This window comes from Thunnus maccoyii, chromosome 3 (genome assembly GCF_910596095.1).
Source record: "Thunnus maccoyii chromosome 3, fThuMac1.1, whole genome shotgun sequence".
NCBI lineage: Eukaryota > Metazoa > Chordata > Actinopteri > Scombriformes > Scombridae > Thunnus > Thunnus maccoyii.
The window spans coordinates 4729982-4749697 of record NC_056535.1 but is presented as its reverse complement, the minus strand read 5'-3'; the positions used below and the strand labels follow the sequence as shown (position 1 = coordinate 4749697).

Sequence of the window (19716 nt, the reverse complement as noted above, 5' to 3'; positions counted from 1 at the left end):
CCCAGAACTTCTGACCCTGAACTGTGTAAGCTGCAGCACCCTGATAAGACAGTTCACTGACCTTCATGTTGGAGAGCAGAGATGAGAAGTGGGGGATGATAAGCAAAAAAGATGAAGAGATGCAATAAGGTCTTTGCAGGTGATCTGAATAGTTTCAGATACTCAGTGTTTGTCTGTTGCTGTTGCCAGAAAGGTGAGAGGAAAATGATTATCTTAAAAAAGGTGAACATGTCAGGACACTGGAGTGGACGGCAGGGTTGTAGAGTCTCACTGGTGCTGCATTTGCTCAAACAAGCCATCCAGATGAGAGGAAGATTAGATGAGATGAGTCCTGGCTGATTCAGCTGGCTGACTTTGTGACTGCAAATATACGGTAGTTACCTTCATACAGGGATGTAGCAGGGAGGGAATCCATCTGAACTTGGCTCACTTACCTATTAAGAGAAATAACGTACGCCTTATTTAGTCCTATAAAAAACAAATGTCATAAATTCTTAAATAAGGAAAGAAAAAAAATCTAACAAAAACTCAACATTTCCTGTAGATGTTCCACATTAAAAGTGGCCAGGGGTAGGCTTTTATTGTGAAACATATGTGCAGGAAGAGATTCAAACAATAGCCTTTCCAGCATTAACAAAAAATATGCCTAAATTTGCCTTAGAAGGCTTTAATGTGAATGTGACATCTTTGCAGGAAGTGTTGATTCTGATTGTTTGTAGCTAAACAACAAACCAAAAAAAGTAGAACAGGCTACAATTATTTAAAGATCGAACAAGTGAATGAGTTCTGTTACAAAGAAAAACTCAGAGCAGCACAGTGTTGGCATGACTGTTGTTTTATAGCAATGTAGAGTAAATTATCCTGAACATAAACATGGAGGAAGTTCTTGAGTTTGTATTAACAGCAAAAGTTATTCACGTCAAATTAAAACTCAAATATACTTAGTTTATCAATTGGAAATGGAGGCTCTTCTCTAATATATGTCTGTTGCAAATAAGGGCTTCTTTGAACTTGACATGTCCCTACCAATATTTTAACGGATCTCTAGCGATCGTGCTATTTTAACTCCACATAATGTTACCAGTAATGTCTCTGCAGGTTGCCAGGTTTGTGTGTTTTCTGGGAAAAGTGGGTTATTATGATAAAAGCTGTGTTCCAAATCAGGGGCCATATCGTTTTCATCCATTTGAAGACTGAATGCATCACAGCGGAGCAACAAGACTGTACCATTTCAAAGGCTCATTCAAATGGGGCCAATAAATGCAGCGTTCTTTTCCCGAATTTGGAGGATCAAACAGCTGGATCCTTCGCAGCCCAACCTATCCCAAGATTCATTGCATGTTGGTGATGATTACACTTTTAAATGTAAGTATTAGGTTTCAACTCACTCAAATAGCCAACAATACAAATGTTAATAAAAACTAAGAGGCCTTAAAACCTCAAATTTTCAACGTTGCTAGCTAGCTTGCTACTTGGAGCCGCTGCACTGCAGCTTGGCTGCCTGCATCCAACCTAAGTCACAGGTTCAAAAGTTGACTTATATCTTACTGAGATTTTATAGATAATTTATACTTCATATTATTTACATAAATGGACCAAGGTGAACAAAGATGGACAGACCCTGCTTGCTTTTCAGACAGTTGACTATCACTTTCAAAGTCCAGTACAAGTGTTGGGAGTGATTACATGGCTAACCTGAAGTTGGTTATTTAGCTACTTAAGCTGCTTTTGTTTGGTGGTGTGAAATGTTTTTTAAACCCATAACAGGGCATCCAAGTAAAAGATTTCTGGGGGAATTTGTGTCTGTTCTGCCATGTCACCTTTTCCAATCCAAATCAATCCATATCAAGTTTGCATCCCTGTGTCAACATGATTGATTAGTGTTTCCCTTTTTTCTTGTTTTCTCTCTGTGTTTAGGACAATTCTGGAGAAAATGAGCATGCTGGACAAGGTGACTCTCCTGTGAGCAAAAACAAAAGAAAAAAGAAAAAAAGGGACAATTAAAAAAATAGCAAGTATGTACATCTGATTTTAAATTGAAATATTTATTTACTGCGCAAGTTAATAAACACACTTTTTGCTGAAATTTGTTTTGCTGCTGCTGCTGCTGCTGTTGTTGTTAACTGCAATGATTGATTTCCTCTGCTTTATGACTGCAAGTGTCCAGGGTCAGGAGAGGCCATGAGTGGGGAAACCCACTGCTGCAACTTGGCCTCGGTTTGTCCTCATGGATGACGTGTTGGGACAGAGGCATTCCACCACACCCACTGTCCTAATTACCTCCATCCCTGAGGACACACCAGGGCCAAGTACAGCAGTGGATGACCAGGAGGAGGAGGAGGAGGAGTAGGAGGAGGAGGAGGAGGAAAGCCAGCCAGAGCCACTTAAGAGAAAGAGAGATAGAGAGAGGATGAGCTTCTTCAGCTCATGAAAAAAGACATGAGGATAGAGGGAGGCAGAGGAGAGGAGAGCAGTGAGAGAATTGCTCTTCTCTCTACTCGAGAGATTTATTAAAAAATAAAAAATATTAAATGAATGAATTAACATAACGTAATTTTTAAATACATTGTTTATTTCATGTACAGCGGTCTTTACAACTATTTACAACATAAATAAAGTACATAAGGAATAACAGGTCCTTGAAAAGTCTTAAATTCAGTGTTATAAATATTAGGTCTTAGAAAATGTGTTTATGTATACTTTAGTTCAGCTGAGCAGGGAGTCCCCGATGGTGCTGCTGGACCTGGATGGGCTGCCACAATAAAACCCTGGTGTCTTCTGTCAGGGAGACATCATCTGGGCTGGTCTCCAGAGTGTGTTTGGGGATGCATCTCTCCAGCGTCTACCGCATCGTCCATCGACTGGGTTTGCAGAGCCGAGCCATTCGACAGCTGTCACTAAGATGTTTTCAGAAAGAGGCAAGAATAAAAGATGGTTCATAGAAAATACTACTTCACAACCTTATTTTGAAAAAAAGAAAATCTCACCACCAAATATTTCAACAGACAAAACTGTTCTACAAAACATTTGAAATAAACAGGCTTTAGCATTCTTTTACCTGTCTGTATAAAAATAGTCGTGGTCAGGGGGTAGCTCCTCCAGGGCACACACCTCTGCAGACAGCTGGTCATGCCAGAGAGCACCACTGTCTGTCTCCAAACCAGCCTTCTCCCCCTCATCCTCTTCCACATCCTCCCCAGGCTCATCCTCCGGGGCCATGATGTCACCAGCCCAAAGGCAGATGTTATGGATGGCACCTGGAAAGGTAAAATGGTTAAAAAAAAAAGAAGAATGAAATGAAATTGTACCTCCTGAAAAAATAATTCATCCTTGTTGATTTACTCTTCTTCAGTATTACTTACGTGAGGTACAAAGATGTGGTGAGAGATGACCCAGAAAGTGGTGTTCATCATCCCAAAAGCACGCTGTATAATGAAGCGTGACCTGGAATGAAAGATGTTGAAGCGTTGGACTCCTGCATCTTGTAGCGCTATCTATCTATCTATCTATCTATCTATCTATCTATTCAACATGTTTTAGCTGATTAATGACATGACCATTTTTTAATATTAAAGTAAGGTTAGGGTTATTTTAAATGTGAAATCATATTGTCAAAGTCAAATGACATTAGCCATATAATATACACCAACTAACTGTTATTAACTAGCTAACGTTAGCTAGCAAATTACTGTTGGCTAAAAGCACACAACCAATCTTAATTTACCTGCCCATCGTCCTCTCCCAGCTTGACCTACATCACACGCTGGTGCTGGCAGTGAAGCAGTAGTAGTGGAGTCAGTGATGAACGGTGATGAATCTGAAGCAGTTACTATTTATTGTCTAAATGTAACAGAATATATTTTTTATTTCACATTTTTAGTTTATGTCTGGCATCATTTTATGACACGCTGACCGGTGAGCTGCAGCCTCTCAGGTGAGCTTTGATGTCATAGTGAAAGATCTCGTCATAAGTTAAGGAGCTGAATGAAAACTGATAATAAGTTTTTGAGATCATTTAAATCTGTCTAAGCCTGAGCATTGTTGTGTCTCTGTCGTGAAACTGTTGAGTTGTGTCGCCTAAATCGAAACACTGAAACGACCGAGCTACAGAATCTCAGGTGAGGTTTGAAAACCTCACAGCAGATAGTCGGTTTAAACAGGTTTTTCTTGTAACACTTATTGTGAAAATCTATCAGATGTCCATTTGAAATATTAATTTTAGTCTCAGATTTATATTAACTTAAATGTAAAATATCTATTTAAAATCAGAAATAACAAATCATGACACACGTGTGGTTTTAGGAGAATTATACCAACAAATACATATTCAATTAAGTAAATGTTTTGCTGAGTCAGACACTGTGTGTATGTGTGTGCCACGTGTGCATATGAATGAGCAAGTGCACATATATAACTGTATATTTTGTCCGTCCCCACTAAACATAAAACTAAATCTACGCGATTGGAAAATAAAGTGCCCTGCTACTATGTAACACTTAACAGTATATGTATAAAGTAAGTAAAGGAGTATATTCTTGGGGGGGAAAAAATGCTTTTCTGATAAAAGCAATTATTATGTTAATTGGTGATGATAACAGTTGTCAAGTAAAATTATAGCTTTCAGTGTCATTCTATGGTTGGTTAGTTTATAGTTGAAATTAATTTACCTGAAATGAATTCACTTGCTTTGAAGTGACTCGATTACACTGAGGTGAAATGAACTGAGCCGAACTGATCAGAGAACTAAAGTGAGAGCGGCGACGGAGTCACTGACTGTGTTTTGAGCAGCTCTGTCACTACCGCGCTATATTTAGCCAACACACACCAACAAGCCCCACAACAGTAGGCACGCACTGACCCCCACCATCTGCTCACTCTCTCTCTCTCTCTCACACACACACACACACACACAAACACACATGCAGTCACGTATACGGTACAAGCACACATCTTAAGGTTTTAATGCCAACTGGTGCCCACAGACCCCCTAGGTGAACCCAGGTGGAGTTACTTAGATTCCTGTCACGAGGTGGTCTTACACACACACACACACACACACACATATACAGGGGGACTCCCCACTTTGTTGCTGCGGAGACAGTGGTTCGTAAATTTCCTCATTATGGAGGATGCATATACTCTAAGTATACAACAACAAGGTTTCTCAAAGACTTACTGTGAGAGCAGAGAGCTATGGGGAGCCATTTTAATGAGCTTGCCTGTGTGTGTGTGTGTGTGTGTGTGTGTGTGTGTAGGTTCAGTCTGTGTATATAATACCACATCTATCACGCATTTATATCCCTCACACTGCTTCAGTTATGGTAAAAGCACAAAATGACCCTACACTATTAGTATTATTCCTCTTTGTGTCCACATTTATATTCATATTCTGAGTCATATCCCCGCACTATTATTATTATAATACCTGTGCCTCAGAGCACTATTACTCACACACTCTCGGACGTTTTACTTTGAATGTGAAAATTTTCAACCGCCTCCCGTAGCCAGAAATGAGAGAAGACTTTACACCGCTGCCTAAACTGAGATGTCTCACTGATGTGTCTCTGCATAGAAAATCAATTACTGAAGATGTGAAAGGTGACTGAGACAGCAGCCAGGGAGATTTTCTGGGGATACACATCTATTTTCTGGTTCTATACAATGCAATAAAATGGATCATGTTTGGGTGCGAAAACACAGCAAATATTTTATGGTGAGCTGCTTCAGGCTGCACATCTTAATGGAAAGTCACTGTACATTAGTGGATGTTTTTTTTTTTTTTTAAATATTCTCCATGTTATGCTGGTAATAGAAAAAAAACATAGATTTACTTGTTCTGTGTTTGAACTCTTTTTGTCAGCCTGTCCCTTACAAAGTATCTTTTTCTTCTCTAACAAATCCCTCTGGTCATGCGTTTACATCAGAGACGCTGACAGAAATCAGTGTTTTTTGTTTTTTTTTCTGGTAAAGATTGGGCTTTAAGGGTTCCAAGAGCGTTCTCTCCTCTACTCTTGAAAGATTGGAGCGTCGGAGTGAAGATGACAGTGTTGTTGTCCTCACAGGCGTGCAGCCTATTAGACAGGCAGACTGACAGTGCAGCCTAGTGGTAAAGCAACGGAGCCTCACACATGAACACACACACACACACACACTGCAGATCAGGGACAAAACAGCCACAGAGAATAACGACGTCTGCCTGAGTATGATGCGTATCCCTCTGCATCTGAGTGCGTTTGCGTCTTACTCGCTCCACCCTTTACTGAGACATTGCACGTAGGCACAAGGCTCCCCTATACATGCTGTGGAGGAACCATTATAAACTCACACAGAAACCTCTGTGTCTCCAGGCTTGAGGGGGGGTGGAGGAAGGAGTTTGGCAGGCGCGGCGCTGCCTGAATTTGGCCTGGACACTCATCACAACTAAATCTCCATCTCCTTCACTTGAACAGGCCAGCTGCATGTATGTTCACACTCAACATTCAGGGACATTCCTCACTTATAAACATTTTGCAGGACAAGTGTGACTCCTTTTTTTCTTCCTGTTGTGCGTGCGATGTGCATCAAGCGGTCCCGCGACAGTGATGCTTCAACAGCAGCAGCAGCACCAGTCTTGTTGTGATGGCAGCCGAGCGGCGACAGTGTTGTGCTGCCGTGTCCTGGGGCTTACAGGGCGTACAGTTCAGTTTGGAAACTCAGCATGGTAGCAGTGCTGGCAGACGTCTGAGCAGGGCGGTGACACACTCACCCTGTACACATTACAATAAAGTTACAACTCAAGAGAGCAGCTGGCCCCGGTAAACAGAGGGATGTTGGTAAATAGCTATAATCCATCATAAGGCAAAGAAAATACAGCATCACTGATAAAGCTTATTAAGGAAACCTTTAAAATGATCAAATATTGAATAGTATTTTAAAACCCAAGTAATAACATAACCTAAGAATTATTATTATTATTATTATTATTTTTATTACATGTTAGTAGTAGTAAGTGTTACTGCAGTACTGTTATTGGTACAGTAGTAGTTGTAGTAGAAGTACAAACTACATTATTGTTATTAGTTCTATTAGTTCTCATAACCGTTAGTTCTATTATTATTAGCTATTTATATTATTATTATTATTATTATTATTATTATTATTATTATTATAAGTATAAATTTTGCACATGACACATTGTTAGTTTTATTAAATTAGTGGCAGTTGCAGTAGTAAACTAAATACAAATGACATTATAATAAATATTATTTGTTGTAGTACAAATTGTACCAATTACACATTATTATTATCATTATTATTATTATTATTAATTATTATTATTATTATGATATTGGTTATATAGTAGCAGTAGTAGTATAAGTGTCTTGTAGCTATTGTAGTAGTAAAATTACAAGTACAAAAACACAATATTATTCACAATATTACTCAATATCAAACTCATTTATATTAGCAGTAGCAGTAGTATTAGTAGCAGTATTAATAACAGCAGCTGTAGTAGTAATTTTATATAATATAATTCTGTTTTTAATAAATACAGAATCAGTCTGATGCTAATTGATATGATGAACACTAAAAGTGTATATTGTTGAGATTAAAAGTTCATTGTTGACTGAGCTGACAAAAGAATCTCACCTTGAGGTCCATTTAGCAGCTGTTCCAGAGCTTTTGATCATATTATATGATCTAAATCAAGAGAACAGAACAGGAACAGCTGCTAAATGGACTTTGAGGTGAGATTGTTTTGTCAACTATATTATTATTATTATTGCATCAGTTTAACATCAGTTAACATTAATGGAGTTGCGTTTAGCTTTAGTGTCAGTGCGGTAAACCACAGTGTGTGTAATCATCGCTCACTTCAACACAGCTCAGGTCATTCTGAAGCGGTGTGTGTGTGTGTGTCTCGTGCTGCAGTGTGACCAGAGTGAAACATCTATTGATCAGGACAGGTGCTGTGATCTGAAACATTTGCAGAGTTCCTCACCATCACATGAATCAATACAAGATCACAAGCTGCGTTTACATGCATCCATATATTCCACTAATAATTGGAAGAATAGCCCAATCAGAATAAAAATGCCTCATGTAACCACCTCGATCAGAAGAGACTGGACCGATCGGAAGGAATTCTCAGTCGGGTTGAGAGGGGTGGTGTAAACCTTTGATGATACGTTCAATAGGAAAATATTAGTGCCTGATAATCATGTAGACACTTAATCTGATCGTTTGTCTCTGTCTCTGTTTACTCCACATGCCCATCACATCACACATTAGGCGATGTGACGGTAGAGAGAGAGAGAGAGAGAGAGAGAGTGTGTGTGACAGAGTATGAAGTTAGCAGCTGTGAACGTAGCAGTACAGTGTGTGTACAGTTTAGGCTGTTTGTCAGTGAATAAATGCTACAACTCCTGAAGATCAAATTAGCCGCTCCTAAACAGAGAGCGGAGAAATGTCTGGCTGCTGAGTCTCTCCTGAGTTTTACTCAAGCAACCTCCCCCCCCCCACACCCCTCCACCCCTCGGTTGTTGGGCTGACGGTGGCCGGTAGGAACATTTTGACATATCGCCCTGATGTATTCATCACTTTTGCACTTTTGCACAGCAGTTCTGATTAAATGTGTCATTGCATATAAACACCAGAATGTATTAAATCACATCCAATGTAAACAGTTGACCCGAAATCTTCAATCTGAATTTCAATCAAAATGAAAAAAAAATGTTCATGTAACCACAGCTATAGTCCTTGAACACACACACACACACACACACACACGCGCGCGCACACACACGTGTGGATTCACTCGGCTGCATCTGAACATAGATAATAGCTTTAAGAACGCAATACAGAAGATCGATAACCGATCATTGTCCTTGAGCCTTGAGACATGCTGCTGTTTTCAGTCCATCCCATCAGTCAGATATTTGCCACTGGGTAGGTGAGAGTGTGTGGGAGAAGCAAGCCAATGACAAATGAGGGTAAATAACAGGGAGAGGGGGAGAGAGGGATGCAGTGTGCCAGCTCATGACCCAGAGAGATAAACAGAAAGTGAGAGTTGGCCAGGCAGGTAGGACAGGAGGGTGTGGCAAAGAAAAGAGCATTTAGTGAGCAGCGCCGGCCGATCCTGCGCTCTAATTGGCTGCCGAGACTTTGACAGACGCGCTTGTCCCTCCCCCCCTCCGGCTGCCTGCTGAAAGTGTATGTATGTATGTGTGTGTGTGCGTGAAGGAGCCGGCAGACTGAAGCGAGCCACAGAGGCAGGCTCTAACTCCAACCCAATGAGCTCGCAGCCCTCACACTCACACACACTCTTCACACACACACACACTCTCTCCTCAGCCTCAGCGCCGGCTCTCGCTTCAACCCTGGGACACAGAAGAAGAAGAAGGAGAGAAGAGAGAGGCAGTGAGTGGCAGAGAGGGAGAGTGAGGGCGAGGGAGTAAGAGAGGAGAGAGGGAGAGAGGCAGAGGGAGACTGGCGGGGTGTGAGGGAGAACACCATGGCTTCAGATCCGGGGCTGGCTGCGATGCTGCTATGGACTATATCACTACAAGCTCTGGGCACCGCAGGAACTAACAGCAACGAAGGTAAGAGAGAGTGTGTGTGTGTGTGTGTGTATGTACAGACAGAGTTGAATAATGCATATTCTCTGACAGCGAGGATTAACTTCATACATGTGGAGCTCTCTGAAAACACATGAAACAGCAACGAGCCGACGTGACCCATGCGTGACACACACGGGTCAACAAATGTATACACACACACTTATAGATAGTGTGTTTGCGTGTGACATGACATCAAAGTTTGCTGTGCACAACAACTCAAGAAAATCCAGGTGATGCTCATATGTGTGTGTGTGTGTGTGAACTCGTTTTGACATTGCTCATATTTGCCCGGTTTGCGTGTCAGTTGCAACAGCGCATGTGCTCGCTCTGGGGTTAGGCTGTGACGTGAAAGTGTGTGTGAGAGTGTGTGTGCCGTTTCCATCCTGACCTGAGGCAAACATCTTATGAATCAATCACACTTGTGTTTTTCCATTTGAGCTTCTTAAAGTGTGTGTGTGTGTGTGTCTTCTTGTCACACACACTCTGCTCCCTTAAGCCCTTGCTTGGGTTTGTTTACTTCCATTCTCCCGTCCTTCATCTTTCCACCACGAGACGGAAAACTGTTGTTGTCACTTGTTCAACTAATGCCACACACACACCCCACAAAGTCCCCCCGGCACCTCTTTTATATGTGTGTGTGTGTGTGATAGGGTCCCTGACATAGGTCTGGTCTCAAGAGGCTGAGTGACAGCAGCGATTCGACTGTTAGGGCCTTCATCGCCCCGGCGGCAACATTCAGCTTACCGCTGCAGGAAAAAAGGCAGCAGAAGAAGAGATAAAGCGAAAAAAAAAAAGAGATCAGTACCTTGGTTCAGGTGGGATCATCTCAGCAGTGGAGAGGTGAGGGCAGGCCACTTATCCTGTGTTAAGCTCTGTAAAGTCGGGACGGGACAGAGCAGGAAGCGAGGACTACCATGCAGTCAGACAGACAGACAGACCGACCGTCTGTTCGGCCACATTTACAACCCGCCATTAAAATCTTGTGTTATTTATATGTCAGGTTTTTATTTCCTACCCCTCTCCGCTGCTCCTATTTAGAGCATTTACCATAATTTTGCAAATTGACTTCCAGGTCAAGTGTCTTCATCTTTCCTTCATTTATGCCTTCGCTGTTTGATTCAAATACATTCACTCTCTCCCGTGATGACTGCTGCCCTTTACTGATTAGCGATTCAGTGCGATTAGACGCACATTCCCCCCCCGTTACCTATACAGAACCTATCTGACAGTCAGCATTCAGTTGTAAGTGAAATGGAAAACAAAGAGTTCCTGATGAAAACTCTGTTTTTCTCTCCATCATTTGTCTGAATGTGTTTTCACAGTTAAACCGCCGTGTTACTGATCAATCGCTCTCAATTTATAAGTTAAACACGAACAGCTAATGAAAATTAGATCACCACAAAAAATATGCCTCCTATGCAAAAAACTTTTTTAATAAATATAATCTAGTTTATTATTTTGTTTGTATATCATATATAGATAGATCATATGTAGGTCTTATATATTAAATCTAGACTGTGAGGCGCATTTGGAAACCTAAATGATTCACTTTGTATTAAGAAAATAGACTGAAGCTGGTGATATTTTCCACCAATATTTATTCACTTTTTTTTTAATGAATTTAGACATTTAGGCATTTTTTCCTTTATTTGATAGTTGACAGTATGAAGGGAAAAGAGGGATACAACACTCAACAAAGGGTCCCGGCTGGGATCAAACTGGGGACACAGCGATCCAGGACATCACTGGGATTTTCAATTTGGTTTCCTAAAAATGAAGAAAATTCAGTGTTTCAAGGTTGTGAATCCTCCTTAAAACAGAAATGAGACCATCATGTGACACTAAAACTTAATTTTGTTGAAAACATTTTACTTCTAACGAGATAATTAATTTGAACCTTTACAGAATATATTCACCAATAATTTAGTGGGAACCATTTAAATTGTCTGATTGGAGTCTTTTCAGTTTGAGGGCTTGAAGTATATAATTATGGCTCATAAACACAGTGGTGGAAAATTGTGAGTAGAAATATTAAATGGTCTTCTAGGCCTCCTCTAAAAACTTGTATTTGTTGTTATGAGATGAAAACGGAGGCATCCAGTGGTGGAGGACTTTCCTATGGTGGCTTCCAACATGGTGAACTTGAAAACATGATGATGAAGTGGATCCTATTTCAAAGTTTCAATCGATGTGTACGAATCCATTCGATCCAATTGATTTCTATTCACACCACTTCACCTTAAAAGACGTCTCTGTCCATGAATAAAGTCACCAGAGTTGTGAATATAACGTTCCCTAAGATTAGATTGAGCTCTTAGCCCGCACTCAAATTAATATAACTAAACACAAGAAAAACAAATCAATTTTTCAAGGTCCTGCAAAATAGTAACCACTGCTTTCATTCTATTTTGTAAAGTGATTATGGGCAAAATTGTAATTAAGCCCAAATAAATAGCTCATCTCTAAACGCTAACAGATTTCTTTTTTTTTTTTCTTCTTCTTTTGTCGGGTGTCCCATTGCACTCTTAAGTGATAGTACAGAAAATTAATTTCTCTTCTTCGCTTTGGTTTGGCTGCAGTCCGACTCGAGGGCAATTACAAATATTACATGTACGAGGAAAAGAAAACCTTTAGAATGAATTAACAGCTGGAAATTAAATTGGTGGAGGAGCAGGTAACACTCACTCAGCCCTGCAGAACTCGGCTCGACAAAACACACACACACACACACACACACACACACACACACACACACACACACACACACACTCATACACGCAACGCTCAAGAGCACGGACACAAGAAAGACGCTGTGAATGATTTTTAGATGTAAAGTGAAAATGTGACATGGCCATGACCAGCCATTTTGTTATTGTCCATTGTTCATGTTTCTAGTCATATTCATCTTGTGTAGATACATATAAATGAGGAGGAGAGTTTTATAAGACTGGTGCTTCCAAACGCTCCACTACTCACTGACACAATGAGGTTTTTTTATTGTATATGTAAGTCGAGCCGCTTCACATCATAACTCTAGTGTCCTTCAAACCCTGTCATTTATTTGTGTTTGGAGCGCTGTGTGTGTGTGTGTGTGTGTGTACATATATGTGTGTGTATGATTGGTAAGAGGGCGTCAGAGCTGAAGGAGCGAGACAAAAGGAAAGCCAGCCTTAATATTTTGACATCTCATAATGTTTTTGCATATGTCTTAAATATTAGACACACTGTGCACGATTATTACACAATCATATTGCTGCTGCTTTCTATCCAGAAACAATAAATACAGAGAAGAGAATGATCTAGAATCAGTGACAGACCAGCAGGGATTTAGTGGAGGAAGGTAAAGCCTCCACCGCTTAGCTTACCCACATATTTCATTTGCAGGGACGGAGCGTGGCACCTTATAAAGTGATGTAAATCTGAACGTTCTCTATGTGAATTCATAACAGAAATTGTGGGAAGATTTGTAGTCTCAGAGGTAAGGTCAAGAGTATTTAAAAGCACTTTTGTTTTTTTTGTTTTTTAAATGTTTTTATAAAGTGAAAAAAGAGCAAATTGCAGTAAAAAGGTGCTCTAAGAGGCATACAGTCGCTGTCCTGTGAAAACCATGTATCTCCAAAACATTAACTTTTCATAAGTGATAAAACAGGTTTTTATTTTCAGCTTTGTGATGCACATTTTTTCAAATAATCCAATGAGTTTTAAATTATTATTTTGGTAGTGATATAATTTTCTCAATCCCTAAAGTAACACACAATTCTTCTGTTTATGTGAAAAATTCAAAATCACCAAAATCAGGAGGTACATGGTTGTCATTGGACGGCAAAAACACCTTGAAAATGCAATGTCGGTAAAACTGTGATCTCGCTGGCAACCTTTTTCACACATCATCCATCTGACTCTTTTCCCATTTTTCCTCATACTCCACTGCAGTGGTTCTCAAACTTTTTATAAGATTTATCACCTCAGAAAACATTTGGCTCTCCAACTACCACCATCATGACCGACGTTAAAACAGTGGTGTAGGCCCAGTTCAGCTGCACACAGTTCACACAGGAGGTAAATTTATTCCTAATAAGAATATTATTTATTGTTGACTGTTGTCAGCCAAAACCACGCTGTACACAGGGGTAGCACTAAAACTGGCACTGAAAGTCTTCCACACAACTCCCATACAACGCAAGGGCAGCCCTTCACACACACACACACACACACACACACACACACATACACACACACATACAGCAAGTGAGAACATTAAGAATAACAACTGCATACCAACAACCTGCTCAGGGATGATGATGATGATGATGATGGAAGTCAGTCAGAGCTGATATTATGTTAAATGCTGCACAATAATCATGATTTTTGTATTAATTTGAATGGCCAACAACGTTCTACACCAGTTTTAGAATATTTTACACTACAACAGACAGCAAATTTGAACAGCAACATGCTGTATGTCAAAGCAGCATAGTACCATATTCAGATATGGACAGTTCACAGACAGAATGCAGGTTTATTCCTAATCAGAAGATGATTTATTGTTGACTGAGCCACAGCCACGCTATACGGGTAGCAATAGAATGAGGCGCTTTATAACACACACACACACACACACACACACACACAGCAACTGAAAACATTAACTCTGAACAGGCCATAGACAGTGCTTTACAAACAGGCTTTCATTGAAGACCTCCTGCTCTCTCACTCTTGCATTCTGGGGTCTGCCGGCAGGGAGTTGACTGTGTTCTGGCAGGGTAAGGGTTTTTGCTGTTTGGCTTTGGGGCCATTATTGGAGAAATCAGAGATTCTTTTTTAAAACATGGTGAAGTGCAGTATTGATACCTAACGCACCATTACCGGTCACTGATATCCACGATCCTTTGCGCCTAGCTAAGAGCTCTGCATTTGTGCATCAGATACACTTAAAATACATTCAGTGTCCTAAATGAAATCAAATCTCATAAAAAAAAATAACAAAGGGTTGATTTCAACCATTTAACAAACAACCATGTTTTATAGACTGCTTTTGCTAAAATGTTTTAAAATTTTTAGGTGAAATACAAATAATATTAAAAGTTGGCCAGCATGTTGGTGACTATTGACAATGTACATAAGCCTAAAGAGAAAGGCGCGCCTGTGAATACAGTCTGTCTGGGTCAGTCGAGATCGGCTTCAGTCTCAGGTTTAGCTCAGCATCCATCCTGCTTCTGTATTTCTTTTTAATGACGGCAAGTGAAGAGAAGTCTGTCTCGCACAGATATGTGGTCACAAAAGGAAGGAGAAAGCGCACGGCCTTGTCAAAAAGCACAGGGTATTTGCTGTGTTGCTATATCCAAAAGTCCAACAACGACTGACTTCTGAAAGCATACTTCAATGTTTTGTTGCAAGACAGTTCTTTGGGTTGTCCTTGGGTATTTCAAAGGTTTCGATGCTGAACGGATTTCTCATCCAGTTGTTCGCTTCGCCCATCGCTGTGAAATATTCATGGAACTGTTGTCTGAGCGAGATAAGGTGCGCAACGATGTTGTCCCCACAACATCAAGGGTCAGGTCATTGTCAGACACAAAGCTGTCCAAAGTGGGGAAAGCTGAAATATCATCTGTCTTGACTTTGATTTCGAACAACTCCATCTTTTTCAGCTCTGCGTTGATTTTGTGCTGCACATCAAAAAAAAAAATGACGGAGAGTCCCTGTAATCCCAAATTCAATTCATTTAAAGAGGAGAAAATGTCCAACAGGTATGCCAGTTGACTGTGCCACACAGTATCTTCCCCTCATCAAAAACTTCTGATGAGGGGAAGCTCTTCTCCTGTAAGAACATTTGGACTTCTGTGTGCAATTTGAAAAGCCTCAAAGCACCTTCCCTCTTGATAGCCACCTTACCTCCATATGAAGCATGAGCTGCTACTCTGCTGTGGTGACTTATCATAGCCTTGACACCATCTGTGCAGACTCCAACATACTTTTTTCTCTTGGACAAACGCTGTATTTATGGTCTGCAGAAATTGACAGAATAGAAAGTCCTCCTGAGCTGCACCATCATGCTCATTTCTGATGTAAACAAGCAAATTGGCCAAATCTGCAACATCAGTCGTCTAGTCTAGCTGGATAGAATAATAGCGACTACTTTTAATGCACTCAGTCAGTTTATGTTCAACGTCATCTGCCATGGCTCCTATTCTCTGCGATACAGTGTCGTTTGAAAGTGGCACCAAGATGAACTGTTTGGCAGCCTTCTCCCCACACATGATGTGTGTCATCTCTTTGGCTTCACTGGTGCTGCTGAAGTAGCCACTAGCACTTGTGCTCGGTTCACTGTCGTCCACTTCAGTTTCTGCAGGGCTTCTCGAAATACTGTCCTTCTGATCCGCACCATTCTTACTAATAGTTCCTGTTTGGAGCCACGATAGCAACGTTTTTGAACCATTTGTCATTTTAGCTACCTCCGCTTACTATCTTGCCATCACAGGTTAGCTTGTAACTAATCATGGATGTTTGCGTGTGCTACTACCCGACTACGTAGCAGGCTGATATCGAAACAAAAATATTACATGAGGGGCAAAAGTTATTTTAAGTCCCATTACAATGTTCTCGTGGTTAAGGTATTTTCATTTGTAGTAGTATTTTGATATTATTATATGTTTTTAAATTAATTTTATTTCATTTTTAAAAAATATGTCAGAGATTCCTCCATGTACCACTAGAGGGAGCATGCGTACCATAGTTTGAGAACCAGTGGTCTACTGTAAAATAAAGTCTAAAATATGTTTAAGAAAAAAAAAAAAAAAAAAAAAGTTATATTTGCAATTATAAAAAGAATTACATTGTATTTATAATTGTGGTTTATTATGTTGAGTTAATTGGGAGGTTGGGATGGATCACCAACATATTTAACCTCCTACTTAAATATGGAGTCTGATATGTTTAAATTTTTTTATTACTATAACTGGTAATATGGAGACCCAAGGCATTCAAAATTGAATAAATAAATGATAAACAATAGATTATGAAATAAATAACCATATGAATAAATACAGACAATATACAGTATATAATATTTATATACCATTAAACTGTGAAATAATCCAATATTTTATTTTGAACACAGCTCATTATTATGAGATTTTATGAAATTAGTTAGTGCAGGTCATTTTTAGTTCAGTCCAAAATTGTATTTAGGTTATTTCACAATGTCATGGTTAGACTAAATATACTGTATACACTGTATATTTATTGGCATAACTTATTCATATAATCATTTATTTTGTAATGTTCCATTTATCTTATTTTGAACACATTGGGTCTCCATAGACTGTAGTGTTTTCCTGCTACGATAACAAAATTGAGAATCCCACATTCCAGATTTTGCTTTAGATGCTTTTCTGCACTGACAATAAAGACTGAATCACACACTCCTCCTAGAACAGAACAGTTCTTCCTGTTACATCTGAGGAAGAGGTACGAACTCAGAACATGACCACTGTGATAAAAGTCCTTTAAACTAGGAGCTATTTGGTGTTTTCAAGAGAAAACTTTTGTCGGGACATGCTGAATCTGTGTAATTTTGAGGGATGAAAATTGCAAAATTTAACTTACTGGTACAAAATACTGGTCATTAGTGTTTGAATCTGCTTCAAACATACAGGGAGCAGGAAATGAAGACCAACCTTGTTGTATCCAGCAGCTCCCACATTTGTTGTGACCATGTACTCAGTCATTTGCTGTATAGAGGTGGTGGTTTCCCTGAGCAGCCCCTCCTGTCTGTGGGCACTGTCCCTGATTCAACTCCTGCACACAGTTTCACACTGTCGCATTCCCAGCGAGGATAGAGAGCGTTCCTTCAGGTTGTTGTTAGTACTGAAGAACATGAAAAGACCCATGCAGAGAGCAGGAATTGCTGCTAATGAGCAAACTGTAGGTGGATGATTATTACCACATACCTCTGCTGCAGGAGGACCAAGAGCAGGGAACAATGATTAGCAACAAAGACTTTTTTAGGGCATGATTTTAAGATTTGAACACGTAATTTAGAAGCAACAAAATCTCAGGGAAAACAGGAAATGAAGAGAGAAAAGTTGAAAGAAGTCTGACTACTGGGAGCTGCAGTTTTTTCTCTTTGTACAATAAAAGGCAAAGACAAATTTTAGCTTGTAAGAAAATCAAAAAAAAAAAAAAAAAAAAAGAAGATTTTGATCACTGCTACAGTCGGCTCGGATGCTGCTGTTTGTATTGATCTCTCCTCAATCAATAGTGTACCTGCCGCATGTTTAGTAACACATAAAATAAAATAACACCAGAGTTTTCATAATTAATAGCTTGGAGGGAAAACCTTTATGCCACATATTACTGAGAAAAATATTTATTGTGCTTAGCGCTCAGGTTATTTGAGCGTGTTGTCCTTTTCTGTGTCTACACCTCAGTATCTTGCTCAAGGACACTCCAGTACGCTTACTGATGAGACTCGTCGCTGAAAAGAAAGATGTTTTCCTCCATATTTCAGCTCCTAACACCTATTATCGACTCACGGAGCGGCCTGTTTCCACCTCCTCACCGCACAGAGCGGCCAAACTATACCCCAAAGTCTCACGCATCAAAAATAGATCACCACCCTCATCAATCAGTCTGTCAGTTTGTGTCTCTCACACATACTCTTGCTTCTTTTGTTTGTGTTGCTCAATAAGTTACAGCTGTCAGTTCGGTCAATAATAGATAGAAGACAATTAGGAGATATGGTGGGCTCTAGGAGAAGTCTGGGAGGGGTTGTGTTCCATGCTAACAGAGCGCTGTATTAATAAGTCATGACTTCACCATGAAACTATGAAAGGATCTTTTAAATGAGAGGTTTATTAATTACGCTTTAACAGCAAAGGACTGTGATTTACTTCTGTGTATCACTTTAAAAACAATATAATTTATCAAAAGTAATGTCATTAATTGCTGAAACTGTGCTTTTACCTGGCTCATAACCTGTCTCACTTTTAGCTTGATAATAACAGTTTCCAGTGTCATCCTGTGGGGACTAAGCCAATATGTGCAGCGTTGTGGGGGCGCATTAAAAAACCAGAGATGGCGTGAACCTTTCCCTCTCTCCGTCTGCTGGTTTGTCTTAACACAGGTTGCTGTCGGGCAGCTGGCTGCTCCCCCTTTTCTCCCCAAGGCACCGGTCTTTATTGAGACATCAGCCTTGTTAGCCAGCTGTCCACAGGAATATAGAAACTACCAGATCAATACAGTCGAGTCTGTCAGTCCTCCTGAGCTGTGGCCAGGAGCAGGCCAGGCCTCAGAAAGCAGCGGCCTCTCTTGAGCCCTTTCTGCCCATTAGCGGGACCTGATGCTGGGCTGGCCAGAGTTCAGCAGCCCCTTATGCCGGCTTGGCTACGCTCAGTGATTGCAGTTGTATTGTTGGGTAATTTATGTTTCTCTGCTCTGCTAGCATGTGGAGTAGAAGATCCCTCACTGGGATGGCTGAGGATAAAGCAAAGGAGTGAGAGACAGAGAGAGAAGGTTGCAGGCGACGCTTTACAGCTCTGTAATGGGCTGGTGTTGTGGTTGTGTTAGCACATCCCTCCTGGAGAGAGATCTCTATGATGTTCCCTTCATGGGGACTGATAAATGACAGAGATCTGGCTCTGCAGCAACACCCTCCTCTCCTCAGTCATAGACAGACAGAGGAGCACAGCGTGTGTTAGAAACAAAAGAGCGGCTGTGTGATAGAGGGATATACAGGCAAAAGAGAGAGAAAGACTGAAGGAGAGAAACAAGAAGAGTGTGAGACGGTCACGGAGAGAGAACAAAGTGAGATGAGGAGAGGGAAAGAAGGGGGAGGCTGCTGTCTTAAATGCGTCTCTTCAAGTTCCATCGGCGGGTGTCTTTATCAACACCAGCGGAGAGCGCCTAGCTGATAATTTGCTGCTCTCAATTCCCTTCAATCCATTAAAGGATTTAAATGTTCATTAAGTTTAATAGAAGCCCAGCGAAGGTCTAATATGCTCTGATAAACGTCGACAAACCTGCCAACCTGTTCCAATTGCTGCGGCAACAAAGAGCCATCCAACTAATAAGGTCAAACTCAAAGTTTGTGCTCAGCTCACTTTGTGAAGAGTGTTTC

General features: G+C 40.4%; 1 protein-coding gene and 1 long non-coding RNA gene across 3 annotated transcripts in view; both read left to right on the top strand.

Moving 5' to 3' along the window:
* The first annotated feature begins 839 nt into the window (after positions 1-839).
* Positions 840-2326, top strand: LOC121891189. Its single transcript, XR_006094053.1, has 3 exons — positions 840-1365; positions 1918-2015; positions 2161-2326. It is a non-coding gene; the product is annotated as an uncharacterized LOC121891189 (long non-coding RNA).
* Positions 2327-8802: 6476 nt separating this feature from the next.
* The window catches only part of epha8 (eph receptor A8), a 117836-nt gene continuing 106922 nt past the window's right edge, over positions 8803-19716 (top strand). For both annotated transcript variants that reach the window (XM_042403951.1, XM_042403941.1), the window contains exon 1: positions 8803-9581. In XM_042403951.1, the coding sequence (XP_042259885.1) occupies positions 9494-9581 (88 nt within the window). In that variant the 5' untranslated portion in view covers positions 8803-9493. The remainder of the gene's footprint in view (positions 9582-19716) is intronic.